This window comes from Bubalus bubalis, chromosome 19 (assembly GCF_019923935.1).
Source record: "Bubalus bubalis isolate 160015118507 breed Murrah chromosome 19, NDDB_SH_1, whole genome shotgun sequence".
In the NCBI taxonomy this organism is placed as follows: Eukaryota; Metazoa; Chordata; class Mammalia; order Artiodactyla; family Bovidae; genus Bubalus; species Bubalus bubalis.
Window position 1 is genome coordinate 35936617 of NC_059175.1, and position 24583 is coordinate 35961199.

Consider the following 24583-nt stretch of genomic DNA (forward strand, 5'->3'; position numbering starts at 1 on the left):
TCCCATTACTATCTCTCAACTGAAAATAAAATATATCTATATTTAAATCATCCCCCTAATTGACTCTTCCTATTAACTGACCACTCCAAATTAGAGTGGATAAAAGAGTTTCTACCATAATTACATGAGAATAGTTACTCTTGATAACAATGGTATGGCATACAGGAATCACACCTGTGCCCTGCTGTGGAAGCGTGGAGTCTTAACCATGGACCTCCAGGGAACTCCCTTTTTTCCCTTTAAGACAGAGTTATTGTCATTACTTTAAAACATAAGCAGAATTTGAGTTCTAGGATGTGGGTCAGGTCTATAATGCTTTCTGTGTGTGTGTGTTTTGGACACAGTCATATATGGCCCATTATCTACATCAGATGGAGAACTTATGGGATAACTCACATCTAAGGCTAAACTCCCTGGACTTGTTCTAATACCCGCATCTTTGTTGTGTTTGGGAACAGACAAGCTATTTTCCAGGACACAGGAAACTTTCAGCAGGAAAATTTAAAAATTATCAATAATGTTAATAGTGAATACAGACACCACAGAGGAGCAAACAAAAGGAAGCAGCAGGCCAGGTGATGTGCATTATCTAAAGGTTCAGGCTGACTAGGGTTCTGACAAAATGTGGTCCTCCGCTTGTTTTGTAAATAAAGTTTTATTTAAGCATATGTACATTTATTTACATATTTATCAATGACTATTTTTGCTTTACAATGAATGAGCTGAGTAGTTGCATTACAGACCCAACAAGTAAAAATGAAATAAATAATATTCATTATCTGGCCCTTTTCAGAAAAAGTCTGCTAACCTAAGCTCTAAAGGATCAGTTCTGCCCAAGACAGTACTTGACAAGGTATGATTATAATTGTGCTTTATAAAATGTCCTGGAACTTTGCCATAGTGGATTAATTCCTCAAGGTTATCCCCAACAATGAGAAGCAAGCCAAGTGATTAACTAAGCCACTGACAATGTCCTATGACACAAATTTCCCCTCAATTTCCCCTTCAAGAGTGCCTCCTAGAATTCCCTTAAAATCACACTGTGGAGTTAGTTTCAGATGGGAATTTTGATGCTGTACAAATGTACTCTTTCCTCCGCTCTAATACCTCTGTCTACCTATGGATCATGGCATCCGGTCCCATCACTTCATGGGAAATAGATGGGGAAACAGTGGAAACAGTGTCAGACTTTATTTTTGGGGGCTCCAAAATCACTGCAGATGGTGATTGCAGCCATGAAATTAAAAGACGCTTACTCCTTGGAAGGAAAGTTATGACCAACCTAGATAGCATATTGAAAAGCAGAGACATTACTTTGCCAACAAAGGTTCCTCTAGTCAAGGCTATGGTTTTTCCAGTGGTCATGTATGGATGTGAGAATTGGACTGTGAAGAAAGCTGAGCGCCGAAGAATTGATGCTTTTGAACGGTGGTGCTGGAGAAGACTCTTGAGAGTCCCTTGGACTGCAAGGAGATCCAACCAGTCCATCCTAAAGGAGACCAGTCTTGGGTGTTCATTGGAAGGCCTGATGCTGAGGCTGAAACTCCAGTACTTTGGCCACCTCATGCGAAGAGTTGACTCATTGGAAAAGACTCTGATGCTGGGAGGGATTGGGGGCAGGAGGAGAAGGGGATGATGGAGGATGAGATGGCTGGATGGCATCACCGACTCGATGCACATGAGTTTGGGTGAACTCCAGGAGTTGGTGATGGACAGGGAGGCCTGGCATGCTGCAATTCATGGGGTTGCAGAGAGTTGGACACAACTGAGCGACTGAACTGAACTGACCTATGGATCTCCGTGGCTTAGAAAATGGTGCTTTTCACAGACCCTGTATTCTGCAGCAAACAAGGAGCTGAAAAGGTAGCTTGGACTGTCTTTTCACAGATCATTTGTTTCTCCAAGCATGGCACTGTCACAGGAGCCTGGGCGAAGGGTTCATTACTTCTAAACATATAAACAATCAAATTCAAAAGGAAAGAGCTAGTCAATGAAAAGAGAACGCGAGTCTCTACCTACCCCGATGGTCATAGGGGTGGTGGGTCTAGTAGACAGAGTACTAGGTCTGTGGTCAGAAGGTTCCAGTCTTGGTGCTGATTGTGCTACTAACAAAATGCACGACCCCAGGCAAGTGACTTACCTTCTCTAAGCCATATGGGCTTAGCCAGCTATCCCTAAAGTCCCTTCTAGTGCTAAGATTCTAGGATTCTATGATGCCAGCCTTAAGAGGCTGTGCTCTTACCAGTGCCTGGCACATTACAAGCACTATAAAAGCATTAACTATCACTACTGTTTTGTGAAGGAACAATGCATGCCTTTAAATGTTAATGTGGGTTCTTCCCCTTTGTAACAATCAACAACCTAAACTCAAGTTCTAGACAACAGAGCATAAGCATAAGCAATGAAGTCTCCAACTTCTACTGGCCTTCTCAATTAGCACAAATGAATAAAGCTTTTTTAGGTGGAAGAGGGTAGTTGGTGGTGATGGTAGTTCTTGAATCTAAAACCCAAACAGTCACCCTTCTTGAATATCTCCAATTAGAAAATTGGTTCAATCAAAAGTTTTTATTTTGTGTGCATGCTTAGTTGCTCAGTCATGTCCAAGTCTCTGCGATCCTTTGGGCTGTAACCCACCAGGCTCCTCTGTCCATGGAATTTTTCAAGCAAGAACACTGGAGTGAGCAAGACTATTGGAGTGAGTTGTGATTTCCTCCTCCAGGGAAATCTTCCTAACCCAGGGATCGAACCCTCATTTCCTGTGTCTCCTGCATTGCAGGGGGATTCTTTACCCACTGAGGCCTTTATTTTGTACTGCAATATAAAAAAATTTCCCCTGATAATCTTGAGATATCAATAGGTTGAGACTGAGAACTAGGGTTCTTTAGGGTATCCAAACATCTTTTTCCATCTTCTCATAATACATAAACTCCTCATGGGGGCAGAGGAGGAGGCAGGGTTGTCCAACAAAATGGTAAATGAAATTCAGTCTTCAGTTTCCAAATAAAATTAGTTGATTATGGGTTTAGAAAAACTGTTAGGACCCACCAAAATCCCTCAGGCCTTGCCATTTCAGACCGGCCAGCCCACTTCCAGCTACCAGTCTTTGCAACTTTCGCCTTAAGAATTTTCTCAGAGCTTCCCTAGTGGTCCAGTGGTTAGGAATCCATCTTGCAATGCAAAGGACACAGGTTTGATTTCTGGTCCAGGAAGATCCAGGACAACTGAGACCGTGTGCAGCACAACTACTGAGCCTGTGCTCTAGAGCCCATGCACCACAAACTGAAGCCTGCACGCCTAGAACCCATGCTCTGCAAGAGAAGCCACTGCAAAGAGAAGCCCGCACACCGCAGCTAGAGGGCAGCCTCTGCTCTCTGCAACTAGACAACACCCTCGTACAGCAACGAAGACCCAGTGCAGTCAAAATAAAATAAATTTAAAAAAATTTTTTTTAAGAGTTTTCTCAGCAGACACAGAAAACTTCTCTGCCCATAATTCTGGCAGGCCTCCCTTGGTGACAGATGGAATTGATGTAAATACCACAGCTCTCACGCCTCAGGTAGGCAAACTCTGAGACACCTGTTCTATACCATTTTCTAGAGTTTCTTCCGTAAGTCTAAGCTCCAATTACTCACAGTGTTAACTCACTTGATGAGAAAACCTTCACTGACTGCCTTCTCAGTGGACTCCCTATCTCACTTCCCCACTGTCCTTTTTTTGTTGCTGTTCTGTTTTGGTTTGTTTTACTTTTTAAATAAATGATTTTAATTCAAATATTTATCCTATGGTCTGTTCCTGGGAAATTCAAATGAAGACAATGGGTGTTGACTAATTAATTCTTTAAAGTTTGAATAATAAACATTAATCAGCAGAGTATCAGGTACAAGATATTTATAGCCAAGAAATTGAAAAATTGAGTTGAAAAATTATGATTAGCATAAAAACCAGCAACAAACCTAACAGACGTGGGGAGAAAGTCCAAGCTTGTGGTCTTCCCCTTCAGGTCAAATTCCCTGGAGTTCTAAGAGGTTAATTTAGGTTCATGGTAACTTTCTCAAGAGATGAAGAATTATCTTGCATTCATTTCGTATGTGTTTCAGAAACCTGAGTTCCTAGAATTTCTATTAAAAGTCCTGGACATCGCTGCAGTAATTTCTCAACACCACACAGTGAAGGATAGGTCAGTTTCAATGTGCTCTTAGCCAAGAAGCCAGCAGATTTGGGCCCAGAGGACAAGCTCATTCTCAAAAGATAAAAGTTTCTGTTGCTCTTGTAGATACTCTGTGAATTTATAGCAGGTATCGTCAAGCTAAATCGGATCTGATCCTCTGAGAGTTCTGAATGCAAGCTAAACACAAATCAAAACCTCATGGTTACACCTGAGGAGGAAAATAGTAGAAATAGATATATCATGCAGCAGTGGTAACAAAGGTAGCAATTAGGGTCCCAGTAAGAAGTAGAATTTATTTGATCTAAAAATATGGTCATTAAAAGACAACTTAACAGATGTGTGAACAGCTCTGAGAAACAACTAGAGGTGTTGATGCACCTGGAGGCCAGCACCAGTGAGATGCTGCCAATATCCCAGGGCAGAAAGTGCAAAGCGAAGAAAAAACTTCCTGGAGCCAGCCAGAGTCAGAAGCCATGGGCGGCCCGGAGATGCAGTTTTAGAGAAACGTGACTGCTGCCAGCAATGCAGCGCCTCCAAAGGAGGGTGGAATCACGGCACAAGTACACCAGAGTCTCGCCCCTGCTCTCTCCTGATCTCCTTCCGATGTCTCTCATTAGCTGAACTCAAAGAAGCCAAGGGCAAAGCAGCCCAAGTAATGCAGTAAGCCCAGCCCCAGAGAGCAAGAAGCAGGGCAGAGAAGAGCAGAGAGGAAACGGGGAGCGAGGAGCAGGATGGAGTAGAAAACCCATCGTTATTTGGGTGCAGAGCAGAACATGATGGAACCCCACTCTTTGTGGGGAAAACTTTGTAGTCACTTCATTTATTTCCTTAATACTTAGTTCATCTTTTCACTTAAATTGTGAAAATAATCAAAAATTATAGAAAAGTGAGAGTTTGAGTGAACATATGTATAATCACCACATGGATGAAGTGAGAGTTTGAGTGAAGGTTGCTCAGTTGTGTCTGACTCTTTGCGACCTATGGACTATAGCCTGCCAGGCTCCTCTGTCCATGGAATTCTCTAGGCAAGAACACTCGAGTGGGGAGCCGTTCCCTTCTCCAAGGGATCTTCCCAACCCAGGGATCAAACCAGGCTCTCCCGCATGGCAGGCAGATTTTTTTACTGTCTGAGTCAGCATGTATCAACAGTTTAATCCTGTCTCCATCAGTGAATCTGATTTTTGATGTATTGATATTTCAAAGTGAATTTTAGACATCACTTCCTCTTAAATACTTTAGCATCAAATCATTTACTTTGCTCATTTTCAACTGCTATTATAATACAGCTTATAATGCTATTATAATGCAGCTCTACTTTATATATACTGCCAATGCAGGAGACACTAAGAGACATGGGTTCAATCCCTGGGTTGGGAAGATCCCCTGGAGGGCAAGGCAATCCACTTCACTATTCTTGCCTGGAATCCCATGGACAGAGGAGCCTGGTCGGCTACAAGCCATGGGGTTGTAAAGAGTCAGACATGACTGAATCAACTTAGTGAACATACACACACACACACACACACACACACACACACACAAATACATGGGCTTCTCTGGTGGCTTAGACAGTAAAGAATCTGCCTGCAAAGCAGGAGACCTGGGTTCGATCCTTAGGTTGAGAAGATCCCTTGGAAAAGGGAATGGCTACCCACTCCAGTGTTCTTGCCTGGAGAATTCCAAGGACAGAGGAGGCTGGTGGGTTATACAGTCCATGGGGTTGCAAAGAGTCAGACACAACAGAGCGACTAACACATACACTCATAATACACTTGTATATGTATATATCAAGAAATCAATTAGTGAATGGGTCAATCAATTTGGTTGCTTTCAATTGGGCCACACAGGGGCCTTCATTTTATCAGGTGTAACAGTCCTTACAAAACAAAGACTCTAGCTTTTGGCTGCTTTACTTTCCAAGGATTCCAGAATTGATCTTGGTAAGCAAGCCAGGGTCAATACAATAAAACTGAAGCAAGTTGTTGAGTACTGTTTTCCCCCCAAACTCACAATCAGATCTTGTTACAAGAGATGGACTGACTTTATCCCTTTCCCTGCAACCTGACCTTTTCTATTATACTGCCAATGCCATTCCCACACAAGTCTCATATTCCTTTGGTTTCAAAGACAAATGGAGGAAGGAGGGGAACTGAACACACTGGGCTGCTTTCACTCCTCCTCCCCCACGATCTTTTGATGTATGAGTAAACAGTATTATTGCCTTTGTTTCTTAACCTCCCAAACCATGATAAAAAGCTGGTCTGAGGCAGTCCAACTTGTTACTTCAAATTCTACCTCTTCTCTGGGTATCAAAAATAACATATTTCACAGTATGGACTCAATCAGACGCTCCTTAAAAACCCACATTTCCAATAGCCGCTGGCAACGTGGAGGTAGAATTTAAATTACGTACTGCTGCACACTGACTCCTAGGCCATTTCCCTCTCTAAATCATTCTTTAGTGTGGGTTTTCAAATGTATGCTTAGGTTGAGAAAAAATGTTGACACAGAGAAGCGACATCTTTTCTGTATCATGAGTGAGGAAGGAAATGAATTTGGGAGCTAGGAGCATGATCAAATCAATCACACCATGTTAAAACGTATTTGCCCCAAACAAGGCCATTGTTTTTCATTGCATAACTGTGGGAAAGACCAACTGCGTGCTAGACACCCCAGCAGGCCATGGAGGGGACCCCCAGGTGAAGACATCAGAGTGCTCTCCTTCACAAAATACCAATCTAACCGAAGGCACAGTTCAGTACACCAAAAATGTGAAAGCGAACATGTTAGTCGCTGGGTCTTGTCTGACTCTGAGACCCCATGGACTGTAGCCCGCCAGGCTCCTCTGTCCATGGGATTCTCCAGGCAAGAATACTGGAGAAGGGAATGGGTAGCCATTCCCTTCTCCAGGGGATCTTTCCAACCCAAGGATCAAACCTGGGTCTCCCACAATGCAGCAGATTCTTTACCATCTGAACCGCCAGGAAAGCTCCTGACACCAAAAACGTAAAGCAAAGCAAAATAGGAGAAAAGAGAAAGGGCTTCTGGCTGGGAGGGTGCATGAAGACCTCACAGAACAGGGGAAACGGAGCCAAGCTTGGAAGGGTCATTGCATTTCCTTGGGCAGAGATGAGGGAAGGATATTCCAAGGGTGAGGATCAACATGTGGACAGGGTCACCACTGGGAAGCAAAGAGGAGGTCTATGGAAGAGCAAATAATCGAGCTTGGCAGGAATACAGATCATGTATTCAGTGAGAAGACAGGAAAAGGAAGTGGGGCCATACTGTGATAGACCTTGGATGTTCAGCTTTAGAGTCTGGAATGCAGTAGGGAGCCAGAAAGGAATATTAAACACAAAAGTGACAGGACTGGAACTACATTTTAGAAAGATTATTCTGGCAGGGAGGATAGTTGACTCAAAACAGGCAGAGAGAGAGCAGATATCAGAGAAACAGCATCTTTCATATTTATTCTCTTAATACCACAGCAAAGAAGGTAGATAAGGAAAATTTTTCCTTATATTCTAACTGCAAATAACCTCTTTTTGGGGTATGGAGCCATACAGATGATACATGAAAATCTATCACCACCATAGTAGCTATATATAATCTTGATACAGCATCTTGATTATTTCTTCCTGGCTTTATAAAAAGCCCAAAACGAATGTTAGCTTTTTTTTTTTTAATTAAACTCTAAACTGATTCCAGATCTTTCATCAATAACATGAACTTTATGACTGATCTAGATACCAAAAGTCATTGTTTGATGATGCACACTTGAAGAATCTAGAATATGAAATCAAGGAAATGAAATTCCTTTCAGTTCCATTTTCACGGGAGCCTAAGCTCAATTATACATTTGTGTCAATGTTGTCAATATTTGGAGTTATATCAAATATGGAAAAACTACCATCTCTACCACTATATAAACTCTATAAACTATAATAACCTAATGAATATGGCCTAACTCTGGAGTGCTCATTGTGTACCAAATGTTTAAGTACTTTCCTAGCTGCATTTCCAGTCATTATATTATCTCACTGATTTATCAGATAAGATTTTATCTGATAGGTAATACCTTTGTGATAGGTATTATGAGCCTAAGACATGAAGTACTCTATCTGGAATCAGGCAGCCATAACTTTTAAAGCCAAGCTTGAAACCCATGTCTGTTTGATTGGATTCTTGTTACAATTCTTCCAAGCTGCAGGGATGTGTGTTATTTGTGCAGGTTGTGGCCAAAGCCCATCAATTACTCTCAAACAACTATCAAAAGAATCCTTCTTTTCCCAACCTCACGATATACTTGTTTAACTACACCCATTAGGAACTCCTAGAACATCAAAAAAATGCCTAAGAAATTACCAGAAAGTCTTGAGACTTGAATGATAAACCTTTGAAATATGCCACATTGAAGGTCTAGCAAATACCATTTCCACTAAAGAAAATGGCTACGTGTTGGAGGAATGGGAAGCTTGGAGGAATGACAAAGCCAGGCTGAGTATCCTGGGTGTCCCTGAGACCCCAGAAGGGTCTTCTATAGGGGACACTAGAAGGATTCTGGGGCCATCCTCCAGCCATAACTGCTTCTTATTTGCAAATAGCCCCTCAGTCATCATGTATTTTGCAAAACACGCATCAACCAGTCAGGAGTATAACTGAAAGCAGCACCAACTCATTCCACAGAGTGTCCCATGACAGGCATGGAGCCTCTGCGAGTGAAAGGTGGGCGAGTCCTGTTGGCAAAGTCCCTCCTGATTGCAGAGCTAAACAGGTCGCAGTGGTGATGCTCTGACCCAGCAGCTGCAAGAACACCTCTGCGCTGACACATCAGGGGATAGGCTCATGTCCTGGGTTGGGCCTGTTTCCTCTTTGCTAAGTCATCAGCCCCTGACTTCCCAGTGGGGCGAGGGTTACAAGATCAAGTGAGATTATTTCTTTGAAAGTGCTTTGGAAAACACAGTGGTTCAACAAAACATCAATTTATCTTTTTGGGATCAGTCCACACCATCTTCATCCCCGTCGAAGCAGGCTGTGGTGTCTAAAATATGATTTTTGTATTTTAAGATGCATCTGTCACTGAATAAATTATTCTACCATGAATAGTCCTTTTTGTTATGGGACACAAATAGAAGGAGCTTCTAGAAAACTGTGGTAAAAACTGGAGTTCTAGTTGATGTGCCTTAGAAATTCACTCTATTTAACCCTCCGGGTAGTTATTTCACTTTTCAAAAGGGATAAATTTTACTTTTTGTAAAATGTAGGAAATACATAGCAACAAATAGTATTTAGTTACCCAGAAGGCACAGTGGTAAAGAATCTGCCTGCAATGTAGGAGACACAGGTTTGATCCCTGGGTCAGGAAGATCCCCTGGAGAAGGAAACGGAACCCACTCCAGTATTCTTGCCTGGAGAATTCCAAGGACAGAGGACCCTGGCCAGCTATAGTCTATGGTGTCGCAGAGTTGGACACGACTGGGCGATTGAGCACATACGCTACAATGAAAGCAAACTCCAGGCCCACTTCTGCCACATATACAAATATTCATGGGCAAGTCACAAAAATTCTCAAATAACTTGGTCTTTTAACATCCTTGTTTGTTCTCTTAGGAGCTCCAAATCACTGCCTCAGAGAAAATTCACCACATGTGGTAACTGTCTTCCCATGTACACAGTTGAACTACATTTCCCAGCTTCACTACAGTTTGGTTGGGGCCCAGTGACCCTGTTCTGGCCCGGCACACAAATGTCTCCCATACAAGTCTTCTTTCTATTTACCTTCCATGACACTTTGGAGGCCCATTTTAAAGATGGTGGTAGTACAAGATGGAGGTATTAAAGACCAAGTGACAGGTTTTCAAGTTACCTTTTGGAGGAGAGCAGCCCAGGGGAGCTGCCCATGAAGAAACATTCACTTTGGGCTTGGAGTAAATGAAAAATAAATTTTAGGTCAAGTCACTGAGATTTTGAAGTTGTTTGTTACAGCTGCAAGCAGATTGCTGAGACAGATATTATAGAATTAGATAATACAAAATTGCATTGGTATTCTAATAGGAGGATCAGCAAGTCATCCAGGGCCATTGGGCAAAGGAGCCTACAGTTAAGTGAGAAAGATACAGGAGTGAATGGAGCTCTGAGGCAACACCAAAGCAGCTTGACCCTTGGGGCTTGCTGGATTGTTACTTTTTGTCCATGCAAAAATAGAAGGGCACACACAGTCTTTCTAGCCAACCATATATTTCGCTAATGGAAACATTTCTAACACAATTTGTGCTAATTACCAAACCCTCTAGTTTGCATTTTTGATAGCATCACTCAAAGTACTTTCCCCAACCACCTTTGAAAGTGGACCTTGCAGTAAAGTTCTTCAGGTGGTAACTAACCAGTTAGCCCTGGAGTGTAGATTACTGGCCAGCACAGAGGTGAAGTTCAAAATATTTAACCACTGGTACCACACATCACCAAGAGATCAAAAAAAAGTGCAAACTCTTATGTTGGAGCGGTACCTTCTACCCTGGATAACTTCAAATGTTAATTAAGCGCCTTTAGGGTAGAGATTAAAGTAATTCACACCATGACTGTTTATACTGAAGCATTTAAAGAATAAATTAGAAACAAACAAGCGTCTAATTCACAGACATCATCCAGTGTATTTATGTCTCTGCTTACCCTAAGAATTACCAGCAAAGGATCATGGGACCTATCCCTAAGTGTCAGATTAGATCAATAAAATTAGCCATCTGTCCAAGGAAGGCTTTAAACTCAGGTTGTATTTAAATATTACTTTTCCAACTGCCCAGATGTTACAGAAAAGTGCCTGCTGATACAACTCCTTTTGCACAATGTAAACCATTAACTGGCTAATATAAACTTGTTGCACCAAGGAAAATAAACAGCATTAACATTGCATTAAATCTGATTCGGGATTTTGGGTGCCCTGTCAGCAAACACAAGTATTAAGATTTAAATTGCTCAGGATTTTCAGACTCAGGCAAAGAAAGAATCTTCACGTATCTTTAGCAGGAATGCGGAGGAAGAGATTGGAAAAGAGATCAAAGCTTCAGAAAGTAAGGTTGATCCCATTAGTTAAGATAATAATAATTAGTGTGAGTATTGTTAGATAATCATATCTTATCTTTGTGTAGCACCTTAGTTCTTTCAAAGCACTAGTCTGATTTCCTTTGATTCTTAAAATAAGCTGGTGGGGTTATCTGGGGTAAGTGGGGTTTTTCTTACAGCTCTGGAAATGCAGAATCATGAATAAGAAATGCAAGAGCCATCGATGTCCAGTCTCTTGTCTTTCTCTGTCACCCATAGTGGCCATGAATCACTCCAATCTGCTGATCAATGAGCAAACCCTGGCCATTTCTTAGCTATCTAGCTTCGTGGAGATTTTCATGTACCTCCAGTCACATGTCAGTCTGGATAATTCTCCTTCAGGAATAGCTGCTCCCCACCCCCAACACCCTACAAAACTTCCACATGACAATTACCAGACAAAACCGTCCAACACCCTTGGAGTAAGTGTTTCTCAAAAGAATCCACTCAAGCAAGACCACAAACCTCACAGTTACATCTCCAAACCCCAAATCAAGGCATGTGGTTGACCAAAGAGTCTTTCTGATTTGCCAATTTATCTAAAAAAATTGTACAACTCGGTAAACTTAAAATTATGTTATCAAGTATACACCAACATGCATGAGAAAGGATAAAAGGTACATGAACTCATGTCTGTGTTAATTATTCTGATGCCTGGAAATACACATATTTTTTCCTCCTTTCCCCTCCACCCCCGTCCAGATTAAACAAGCCCAAATTCATAAACATTGCCTTCAAGCTTCAAGCTTCTAATCCTTTTTAATGCCTTGGTGTATACATTACCTCATTTAATCCTTAATTGGTTGGTTCTTTCTTTATCCTATTTCTGTAAGACATTATGAAAAAACCAAAGCAAACTTTTTGGCCAACCCAATATTTTTACAGACAAGGAAACCCAGGCTTACAGAGTTAATATAACTAGCCTTAATGTCACCAGGTAATTTTTAAAAAAAGAAAAAGAAAACAACAACAAAAACACAGTGTCAGAACTTGAACCCAAACTTGTTGAGTAGCAGAGTCTGTGCTTCCACCCAAGCCCGGAGAAAGGGCTGGTCATGCACAGTTCAGCCTGGCTTCCTGTTGATGTTACTGCAGGTCGTCCCTCCTGGGTGCAGCCATCTCTCAGTGACAGGGCTAGGGGAAAGAGGATAAGTAGGAGGACTTGCTCAGAAGAGATGTCCTTCAGCGACCTTCAAAGATCTCAAGTCCTAAATCCAATCTTCAGAAACCCTGCAGACTGTCTAGACACTGGTTTGTTCCGGTTGAAACACATGTGTGTTATCAAAGTGGAGAATGTCGGGGTACTGGAAAGTTCCTGGGGTGGAGGTACTGGGGAAGAGAGGCAGTGGAGGAACCCAAATTCTCCTCCGTCATGTCCCCAAGTGTAAACTGTGACCCACATGCACCACGTGACCCGAGGTTCTTGTTTAAAAAGCAGATGTCTGGGATGCACTCCAGGGATTCTTATCCACACAGGAGTTCAAGAATGACTCACAGGTCTAAGATCTGCTCTAAGCCAATGCTAGAAAATGTGCCCTCTGGTGGCAGCAATTTGATTTGATTTTTCACCTGAGTCTCTCCCTGTCCCCACACCCAACCCCCAACCTATGAGATCAGAGGGCTCATGTCTTCCAGCTCATCTCAGGAGATTAAAGTCACACCTTGAGGTCCTTCTCCAAAATGGTGGTTCACAACCAATGCAATCAAAGATGGGTGGCAGTGGGGGTGTTTCTCCTATTAACTGCGATTTACACTCTGCATTATCTCCTCATCTTCCCCCCCCCCTTTTTTTTAATCCCTGAAATAGCAGATGCACTTCTAATACCTGTAACTAGCTGTGACCAAAACAAGTGGCAAGGGTCTTGACCAGCTCAGAAGATTCTCTGTTGCAATCAAGACATCATGTCATTCATTTAGTGGGTTGGGAGAAATACAGTCCCGTTTGTGGAGGGGGAGAGGCGGGAGAAGACAGGATCTCCCCAGGATAACCCTGCAGGAGCTGAGATCCCACCTCTGCCTCAGACACCTGAGCCCTGTTTCCCAGCAATCTATCTCTGGGTCACTGGACCACTTCTGAGCTACAGTAACCCATGAATAGGCTACCCCAGTAGCTCAGCAGTAAAGAATCCGACTGCAATGCAGGAGACACGGGTTTGATCCCTGGGTCAGGAAGATCCCCTGGAAGATAGCACGGCAACCCACTCCAGTATTCTTGCCTAGAGAATCCCATGGACAGAGGAGCCTGGCAGGCTACAGTCCATAGGGTTGCAAAAAGTCGTCCATGGCTCAAGCGACCGAGCACACACGCACGCAGCCCATGAACAGATGGACAACTACTCCCAAAAGAATTCTAAGGTTATTAAAGCCCTGGTCTCAGCGTAAGAAATAAAAAGCACAAACAAAAAACACCACTCAGTTCCTTTCTGATCAAGTCACTCTTCCATGAGAAAGAATTCTGGGAAGAAAGTACTGCCTCATGTTACACACATTTACTCCTGATCGTGGCCTCACAGAGGTCCCTTTACCTCATAGAGAATCAAAGGAAAGAGAAAGAGAGGCAGGGGCTTCTTTAGAGGGATTGGCTGTGAAGTGGGAACAAATTGGAGGTTAGGGGGGCTGATGGAAGAATGGGTTGGAGGAAATATTTATGCTATGGTGCCAGAACTGCATGGGATGCTAGTAGCTAGGTGCCGAGGAGGGGGGAAGTGGGGGGGAAATATATATATATAGCTTCCCAGGTGGCCCAGTGGTAAAGAAACCACCTGCCAATGGAGAAGACTCAGGTTCGATCCCTGGGTTGGGAAGATCCCCCTGAAGGAGGAAATGGCAACCTGCTCCAGTATTCTTGCTTGAAAAATCTCATGGACAGAGAAGCTTGGCTGGCTACAGTCCACAGGGTCACAAAGAGTCAGAGACACAACTGAGAGACTGAGTACACACACTCACATAATCTCCCTCGTGGCATTTGTGGCTCCAGTTTTCATCAAGAAGCAAGGCAATCTGGATCAGCCTCCTGGAGGAGTAGGGTTAGTTGGAAAGGAAGAGGGTGTCCGGAAGAGCCGAGTCCCCCAAATTACATGCCCTGTGAAAGGGACTTGATGAGAGCTTCAAGTAAGGATATAAGCAAACTCTTGTGAATATCAAGTTATTCTGGGTAGGTGCGGGAAGTAGAACAAGATGACCCATGACCCCTGCTTGATCCTTTAGCCATTCAGTATGTCACACTAGTAGAAGCAGAAACCACCTAGAGGTGCCTGTATTCCCCACCATCAACCCCCAAGGCACAGTGCCCTTGAGCTATATCTGCTCTGTTCCTCCAGGCTTTCGTTTTGCTGAGTTTCCCTGGATCTTTGTTTGAGTCCACATCGGTAGAGAAATATTGAGGAAAGGTGGAAAGGAAATGATTACAGACCTGCATCTCCCCCGAAAATGACTGTGAACCCCAGTTCTCCAGGGGAAAATCTTCAACTCTGAGCTGACCTGACCTTGTCCCACTGACCCTAAGACATCAGGCAGCTGGAAAGAGAAAAGGCAGGGGAGCCCTCAGCTCTCTCTGTGTGCCAGAGTTAAGCTAACACTGTGAGATACAAATCTGCTTGTGGGAACACATGTGGCTTGACGATGCTGGTCCCAGCAGATGTGTCTTGTCTGGATTTTCCTTTCCCTCCTTCCTGCCCCACATCAGAGGCTCAGCAGTCCTCTCTGCACATGCGGGTGAGAGACTGGGTAAGGGAAGTGCTGGAGATCACTCAGGAGGTCTGGGTACTAGTTCCAGGCTCGGCTTCTGATGTTAACTTGGGGCAAGTCCCCGAGTCACGCACGCTCAACCCAGCTGTAAAGTGAGGGCGTTTCAATTCCTGCCAGGTCTGTGATTTGAATGTGGGAGCCCCATGGGAGCCCCCCCAGTTCATCCAGGAGGACGACACCCTCTCTGAAGGGATGCACATCTCTGCTAATCAGGCCATTAAGGACTCCTTTCTGCTTCTAAATATCAGAGACTTTAATTCCCATTGCCCCGCTTGCTAGTTGAGTGACCCTGGGTAAGATATTTAATTTCTCTAAGCCTCAACTTCCTCTTCAGCTAAACAAGGATAATAATGGTACCCATCTCACAGACCTGTTGGGTTGATTAAATAAATCATTATGTGTCAAGTTCTTCGGAGAGAGTAGCAAGCACTTAATCAGTGTTATTATTATTTAAATTGACTGAACTTTCACACCGTCCTTTCTTGTGAGTCTCAGCAAGTGCAGAGGTTTCGTTACTGACACTAATGACAGAGGAGTAGCTATCTTGGGGTGGAGGGAAAGGTTGCCTATCTTAGACCCAAATGAAACTCAGAACTGAGTTTCAAGCTACATAGTCGTTCTCTTTCTCACCAGAATTAGATGGGGGTGGGGGATTTTCAGGTGGATTTTGAATCCAAGACTTCAACAAAGCCGTACTTGTCAAAGATAGATTTAGGAGTGTGAGGAGAAAGACAGGGCTATTCAAATAAAACAGGACTGTTCCAGTATGCCTTAGGTGGTAGCCATGCTACCTTCAAAGTACTGCACACAAATCAATTTCTATTGAGGAAACAAGGTACAAAGAAACTCCCACATGGATACTCGCAGGATTTGCTGGTGTCTGGGGAAGATTATAAATTAGCTGGTTGCTGTTCACATCAGAGCCAAGTGGGGCACATTCACTTTTTAATCTGGACCAATTTTCCGGATCAAAAACCAGTCTTTCCAAGGGATGTAAATGAGCCCAGGAGGATATTTTCCCCCAAAGTTTATGAAGTAGCTGTCATTTTAATCTGAACAGCCTTCCAACCTGAAAGCTAGTGTCTGGATAAAATTATAAAATAATGAAAAACTCTCCTAGGCTGAACCTAGTCCAAACACTCCTTCTACCTCCAGTTTGATATGTTTAATGTGCCAAAATATTTAAAAGGTAGAGTTTCCGCTATCAAAACCCTATCTATGCTTCAAATAAAGCCAAAGAGACCAACACAGCATATTCATGGCATGAACAACAGAATGAGACCCTGGATGAACCAGGTAGGAAATATTTTTAGGAAAGGAACTACAGAAAATAAGAAAGGAAATATGGTGAACCATATGAGCAGTTTTACACAGCAGGCTTTTGTGCAATACTTTTTTTAAAAAATTCTGCTTAAATGAATTGAAATCTATCCTTAAAAGAACATTACATACACTGCTCATGCTAAAGAACTACAGCTATAACTATGCATTGTTCAAAAAATTGTGACTAGATGGTTTTATGTAAATAAATCCACAGAAGGGAGTTGATCACAATCTGCATATCTTAAGGAGGGAAGTTAGGAAGAATTCCTTCATTGAAATGCTTTAAGATATGTGTCTGTGTGCATTAGGAAGAGAAACAACATAATGTAATATCACCTGGGACTGCTGCTGTTTTCTCCAAAGGCAATGATCGGTAGGAATAGAAGAGCTCATAATTTAAGCGCGCTTCAGATAATAATAACAACTATAAATTTCAAAGCAGGGAGCAAGATGTAGATGAAGACAGCTACAGCTTGAAGGGTGAAGGTGTCTTCCAAAACTGAAAAGCAACAAGTCATCTTTCCAAGTAGAGAGATTCTTGAGCAGTGCAAATATTTAAGCAGTTATACAGGAATCTGCCAAGATAATTTTCTTTGCCTGGTGGCTCAGTGGTAAAAGAATCCGCCTCCCAATGCAGGAGATGTGGGTTCAATTCCTGGGTTGGGAAGATCCCCTGGAGAACAAATGGCAACCCACTCCAGTATTTTTGCCTAAAAAAGCCCATGGACAGAGAGAGGAGCCTGATGGGCTACAGTCCTTGGGTCTCAAAGAGTCGGACACAACTTCGCCAGTAAAAAGTAGCAAAATGTTCCTGGTTTGTCTCTTTCTTTCTGAAAAAATTACTTGTGAAGACAAACTGCACTTTCCGCAAAGTTCTGCAGACTGCATTCAAATAAAGTTATACTGTTTCCATTGGTCATAAGATACAATTAATCCCATAAGACAACACCCTCCTTATAAAGTAAGAAAAAACAGATTTTTCAGAATTCTAAATATAACCTCAGCGAAGAGGAATAAAAATCATTAGAGAAACAATGTTAAGAACTTTCTTGCTTAGAATGTTCTACTTTGAATAATCTCACCACACCAAAGTAGACAAAAACACAAGACTTTTTACCTGTGTAACTACAGGAAATGCAAGTTACTGTGTTTCAAGTTCGCTCCAGTTTACTGTAATAGCTCATCAGGCTATATATCTTTGTTTAAATCGCAAAGGCAGGAGCTCAAAACATAGCATAAAATTAACCCACTGGGCGCTCCTTTCTGAGAAAACAGCCCGAGTGGAAGAAGCCCCTAACATCTGAAGCCACATCCCGACACAGTGCGTGAGAAGGACCGGAGATGGGCACAGGGCACACCAGGCAAATCTTCAGACACTCAACAGGAAATGGCTGGGCTCTGGACAGTATGAATTCAATAAGCTGTTTAGAGACACAGGAGGAGCCGTTTGACTTTTCCTGCACAGTTGCAATCCTTCTAATTGAGACAGTGTGATCGCTGCCCCAACTATCAGCTCTCTGTGGTCAAATACAGAGCCCTCCAGCTCTACTGTGTCTGGAAAAGAGATCCTTCTTTCAACAAACAAATATCCCTGGAACCGCCTGGGATGGAAAGGGGAGAGCGAGGTTCGCGTCTCTTCTGGGCTCTGGGCAGAGAAGAACCCAGTTAAGTGCGGTGGATCAGGGGTGAGAGAGAAGGTGCGTCGCCAGCTTCGCGTCCTCGCTGGGGACGGGGACCTGGGCGCTCCGGACGCGATGCTCCCGGGAGCATTGACAGCATTACCTTGTTTTCTGAGCGCTGATCTGAGCGGGGCAGCGCCGGGTCCGAGGCTGGAAGCCAGGAGCAGGAGCCGGAGCAGGACTCCTCGGATTAAATCCATTTCACCGCGGGCGCCTGCAAAGTTTCACCAAGTCCCGGGCGCACACGGAAAGGGCGTCTCCTGGGAGACGTGGAAGACGCGGCCTCCGCGGAGCCCCTGACCTGGGTGAGCAGGCGAAGGGCTGAGGGAGCTGGACCAGGAGGCGTCCAAACAGGCAGGACTGCAGCCGGGAGGTCGGCGTGCTGGAGTAAAGCCGGCTGCGGGCGGCAGGGCTTTTCGGAGCGGGGCGGGCGGCGCGGGGGGCGGGGGGTGAGGGGGCGGCTGAGGAAGCCGACAGGGAGGGACTGGCTGGCCGTGGGAGGGAGGGAGAAAGGCTCGACCCGCCCGGGGATGGAATTACAATCGAGTGGAAGTGAGAGGGGCAGGCCCTGAGACATCTGACTCTTCGCCCACCGCTGGGGCAGACAGCCCGCCCATCACCCCTCTAGCGACCCCCTGCGCAGCCCTTCCCGGCTGGTGACCTAGATTGGCGCGCTAGGAGGGGCCGACTTCAACCTCTAGAGACGCAGGGCAGGATTTAGGTGATTGCGAGCCCAGGACCCTCTGCCTTGGTTCTGATTCTGAAATCTTGCGGGGCCTCCCCGCCTTCCCCTAGTAAACTCTCCTCGGGCCGCGCCCCTCTGGGTCGCTTCCACCTTCCTTGGGCACTTTTGCCAACACCTCCAAAGGTGGCTCTAGCCGCTCCACCGCCCGCGGGGTAAGGGGCGTAGCAGGGGGGAGGCGCGAGGGTCTGAGGTTTGCAGTGCGGGAGGCTAGGAGGAAGAGGGGGCGGGGCCGGCCGGGACCCAGGCGCTAAGAAGATAAATGGGATTTAAAACGCGCTTATGGAGAGCTGAAGCCGGTCACTCTGTTGGAAACGCCGGGTGGAGATTAGGGCAAGGCGCGGGGAAGTGGGGTGCCCTCCCGGTAGAGGAAGGCAACTGGAGACCCTCCAGGGGAGGAGATGAAGCTTTAGGTTAAACCCGGCTTTGGGGGTAAGGAAGCGAGCTCGAGCTCCCTGGTAGACCGGGAAAACACGGCTGGGAGAGGGGAGCGCGCCAGCCAAACTGGACCTGGAGGCCAACAGGGGGTCCTGGCCACTGATCCTGGGACCAGGGTCACCAGATCGGCTCCCTGTTTCCGAAAAAGACCCTTTCTCCTCCGTATTTGCTACGGAGAACTCAGGAAAAAGCGCATGTTGCCGGATTTCCAGGTGGCGAGAGGAGACGCGAGAGGACTCCAGTCCTGTTGCACAGCCGCGTGCTGATCTTCGAGCCAAAGAGAAGAGAAGGCGGATACAATAAATAAACCAAGAGGGAACAAACCTGGAGGAAAACGCAGGCTTCGCCAGTTCCTGGGGGAAGATCAAAGGCCCTAGGAAGTACCCCGTAGAGGAAGCCTGGGTGGCTGACCTGGGGGACTCCGCGCCGGCCCCGCCCCACCGAGCCGCGCCCGGGAGGCTCCTGGCGTCCAGGCCCTTCATTGTTAACCTGGCTTCAGGGAACCGGAGGGAACGATGTTGACTATCTCCCTTTGCCTCCTCCCCTCAAAGATTTCTACTTTTCTTTTAGGAGGGAAGTATCTATTCCCTGGTTAGAGGGTTTGTAATGGGCCGGATCTGGTTTATTAGCAAAGCTGAGAATACGTTCCCTTTTGTTTTGGCGTTCTCAAGTGTACTACTGTCCATAAAGAAATTCAAAGCCCACTTCGACTTGAGTCATTGGAAGTCTTAGATGTGAAAGCAGAGTTTGTCCTTTTACACGGAGCTGGAGGGGAAAATTCGTACAGACTGCGCCCTTCACTTTGAACGTGATACTAAATGTATGTCTGGTAGCCAGGCATTGTGTCTGCCCCCCAAGGCTGCTAGTCTCAAAGCCCTGCCTCCATTCCACTCAGGAGTCTGTCCTCAGCATCTTTGCCTTGAGCTCCACCTGTGATAAAGAGCGTCTACCTTACCACCAGCCGAGAAGGTGTTGGACCTAAGGTGACACCCAGAACCAAGTAACTGTTACCCTGAAGTTATCTCCCATGTTGGTTCTGCTCTTTCCCACTTAAAAATTATTCTCCCTGATTTAAAAATTGGAAGTAATATTAACCATTAATATTATGGCTAGCATTTATGTATCACCTACCATGTACCAGACCCTCTTTAAAAGACTGTTTAATCCCACTGTCAGCCATACCAGCTAGGTATTGTTATTAGTATTATCCCCATTTGACAGATGAGAAAGCTGAAACATGTAAAAGTTAACCACGTTCATGCTTAGTCGTGTCCCACTCTTGCTACCCCACGGATTGTAGTCTGCCAGGCTCCTCTGTCCACGGAATTTTTCAGTCATGAATACTGTAATGGGATGTCATTTCCTCCTTCAAGCCTTCTTCCTGACCTAGGGATCGAACCTGCATCTCCTGTGTCTCCTGCATTGGCAGTAAATTCTTTACCATTGAGCCAACTGGGAGACCTGTGAAAGTTAAGTGACCTGCTCTAGATCATTCAACTTCTGAGAATCAGAGCTTCAGTTGAATCAGGTGGTCTGGTTCCAGAGTCCAGACTTTGAAGAAGACAGGTGCGAGCTGACACAGCAGTGGACCAAAAATCCTGAGATCCATGTGTTTAATATTAGGCTCTCCTTGTAGTGTATCTTGGAAAAATGAGGGGACTAGATGAAATCATTGCCATGTTCCAGGGTTTGCTTTCTCTTTATTATCTAATAAAACAGCACCACCTAATCCAAGTCTCTTTTTCTCTGAACGTTCCTTTTCTCTTAAAAAAAAGTTTTTACTGGAGTACAGTTGCTTTACAATGTTGTGTTAGTTTCTACTGTACAGCAAAGTAAATTAGCTATATGTAAACATATATGCCCTCTTTTTGGATTTCCTTCCCATTTAGATCACCACAGAGAATTGAGTAGGGTTCCCTGTATATACAGTAGGTTTGAATGTCTCTTTTCAAAAATCTATACACATTGTCCATTGCGAATTTTGCAAGGCTGAGTTTCAGCCTTCCTGCTGACATCCTCAACAAGCACCTATACACTCCTCACCCTTGGCCTTTCCAGCCTCTGCAGCTGGCTGTGGGTGATCAGGAAGCTGACTTGGTTCTATCAGAGTCCCCTTTGTTTCTTTGCTGCGATTATCTTTGGTTATATTGTTATATTTTAGTTTTGAGGACCTCTAATAGCTCCAGATTCTCAGGCCATGGAGATAAGACCTTACTTCTTGAGATCTGCTTGTTACAAATCTAGGGCACATGTTAGACCCAACTTCTTCCCTTCACTTGTCAAATTACAGCCCTTAAGGTTTTCTCTTCTTCTAGTCGGACAACCAGTTTACAGCACTTGTAAATCTGATTAAAGACAAATGGAATACTTGTCTTTGACTCTCTTCCTGCCTTCTGGGAGGAGGGGAGCTAAAGAGGGCAAAGAAGCTTTGAATGTTTCATTAAAAAAAAAAAAAAAAAAGCTGTGCAAATTCACTTGAGGTCTAAACTCAATTAATAAGGTCACCAGCAGAAGAGTGACCTGCCTGTTTTACTCAATATCATGAGAGAAGAGTATGATCTTTCCTCCATGGAGTGGATTCAGAGGCTGTTAGAAGAAAGTAAAGGCAAAGTTACCAATTATAGGATGTTTAGAAAGTCCATGAATGAGAGTGAGAAATAGACAGCAGCAAAGAAGCAGCTTTGGATTTAATTAATTTTTTGAATAGGTTGCATATACATATAAAATTTGAATGTGCATCAAGTGGAGTAAACAGTGAAAAATAAGTTTCCTTTTACCCTTTCCTGCGTCATAAGCAATAAATATTAAGACTTTTTTGTGTGTCCTTCTACAGTTATTTTATGAACATACAAGCAAATATATATATATACACATATACTTAACACAAACAGACGCACCTTGTACATACGTTTTAACCTGAAGTGCTAGTCTCTCAGTAGTGTCCAACTCTTTGCAACCCCATGGACTGTAGCCCACCAGGCTCCTCTGTCCATGGGATTTCCCAGAGAAGAATACTGAAGTGGATTGCCATTTCCTTCTCCAAGGGATCTTCCTGACCCAAGGATCAAAGCTGGGTCTCCCACATTGTGGGCTGATTCTTTACTGTCTGAGCCACCAGGGAAGCCCAAAGTGAAAGTGTTAGTCACTCAGTTGTGTTCAACTCTTTGTGACCCCGTGGACTGTAGCCTGCCAGGCTCTTTTGTCTATGGAATTCTCCAGGCAAGAGGAATGGGTTGCTATGTCCTCCTCCAGGGGATCTTCCCATCCAGGGATCAAACCTGGGTCTCCTTCATTGCCATCTGAACCACAAGGGAAGCACTTTTAACCTGAAGTTCCTTCCAAATTAGCAGACACAGATCTGCCTCCCTCTTACTTACTGCTGAATAATATTCTATTGTATCATGTACAACAATCTGTTCTTCCTCCTGTTGATTCCAGTGTTACTAGTATAGACCACATTGCAGAATAGATTTGGGGTACATTGCTAGGCTAGCCATTGCTCAGCCAGAGGGTAAGTACCTTTTCATTTTGATAATTTGGCCAAATTTACTCCTAAGGATATTTTACACTTTACACTCCCACAAGCAATGCAGGAGCATGACTATTTCCACAAACTTTCACCAACACAGTATCTTATCAGACTAGAACTATATATCATATAGTACATATTACCTGTTTTAAATGACATAAAACATGTACAGAAAAATGCACAAACAAGAAGTGTGCCAACTGATGAGTTATAGCAGAGTGAGCATATACGTGTAACTATCATCCAGACCAAGAACTAGAACATGACCATCCACCCAAGAATCCCTCCTCGTGCTTCATCTGTCCGTGTATATATTTTTGAAGAAAAAGAATGAGGAGAGTTCATACTTCCCTTTCACTTTTCCTGAAAATACACAAATAAAAATAGATCAGCAAAAAGTGTAAACACTCCCCATCCTCAATATGAAGCAAGCATTAACTGAACTATATGCTAGGTTCTGTGCTGAGAAAAGAATGCTTTATAGGAAAGAAAAGACAACAGTCTCTTCCACACTCAAAAAAAGTGGAGTTTTGATGTGAGAAAACAGTGCATACAAAACAGAGCAAAGGAAGCACCAGATGAGAGTGAACACGCTGTTGGTATGTCAGGAGAGGAAGATCCTGGATTTCAAATGGTAAGCTACGTAATCATATACTATAAAATACAGCCCTCCGAATCACAAATGTTTAAATCATGCTTGCATACATAACAGGATTCACCAGAGACAGGACTGGAGTCACCAGGGTATCTCACCTGGTATTCCCAAATCTGTGGACAAAATAAGATGCAGAACAGAGTTCCAGGGTTAATTGAGCATGGGAAGGGAACTGGGGAGTCTAGGATGCTGTTTTTACTTCTTATATTGTAATCATTGTAATGTCTTTGCATGTGCGCTAAGTCGCTTCAGTCCTGTCCAACTCTGCAATGCTATGGACCGTAGCCCCCGGGCTCCTCTGTCCATGGGATTCTCCAGGTAAGAATACTGGAATGGGTTGCCATGCCCTCCTCCAGGGGATCTTCCCGACTCAGGGATCCTGACCCAGACGGGTTCTTTATTACTAGCGCCACCTGGGGTAGCCCAGGAATGTCTTTATTTGGGTTGAAAAGAAAGTATGAATGCATTTTAAAAGAAGATAGGGCAGCCTACTTGGAGTATCTGGTGGGAGAGGAGGAATGGTAGGGACTGAGAAACAAAGAGGCTCCAGCCATCTTTCTTAGAAGGAGAGAAGTCTGAGACAGGCAGGCTGTTCAGAGGAGAGGGGGACATGAAAGGCAGACCTAATGGGTCATGTGATTCTATCTGGTGCTGCCAGATTTAATGTAAGAAAGAGAACAGGAGTTACTATCTTCTTGGAAATGCACGGAATCCCCCCCACCCCACCACCCCCAACACACACACATGTTAAAGACGTTGGGGTCTCCAGAGCTGTGAGGTCACCAGCGACCACACACACACAACACAACAAAATGCCGGAGCCCTAAGTGGCCGCAGGCAACTGCTCAGCAGACTAACGGGCAGCTATTTCAAGAGTCAGCATGCAACTTTCAAAATGCAGGGCTTGTTTGTGAAATGACATGATCTCCAGAAAATCTCGGTGGACTAGAGGTCAGGAGACCTGCCCTCTGGCTCTAGCCCTGTCTGGAACAGTCAATGGGACTTCAGTGATTCAGCTGACCTCTTTAGACCTTGTTTTTCTCCTCTATCAAATGAGGGTATTGGATGAGACGACGTTTGTCCTTGTCCTGGGGCTCACTGTTTCAGAGTCCACAGAAGAACCTCCTTACTTTTCCAGAATAGACAGATGCCAGTACTTAAAAACAACAAGAACGCTTGTAAAAAGTTTATTCTCAGAAAAACT

General features: G+C 44.3%; 1 protein-coding gene across 1 annotated transcript in view; it reads right to left on the minus strand.

Annotated features, from left to right (window-relative positions):
- The window catches only part of EGFLAM (EGF like, fibronectin type III and laminin G domains), a 195209-nt gene extending 176762 nt beyond the window's left edge, over positions 1-18447 (minus strand). Inside the window, exon 1 of the mRNA XM_044932653.2 lies at positions 18119-18447. Within this exon, the coding sequence (XP_044788588.2) occupies positions 18119-18215 (97 nt within the window). The 5' untranslated portion in view covers positions 18216-18447. The remainder of the gene's footprint in view (positions 1-18118) is intronic.
- Between the last annotated feature and the right edge of the window lie 6136 nt (positions 18448-24583).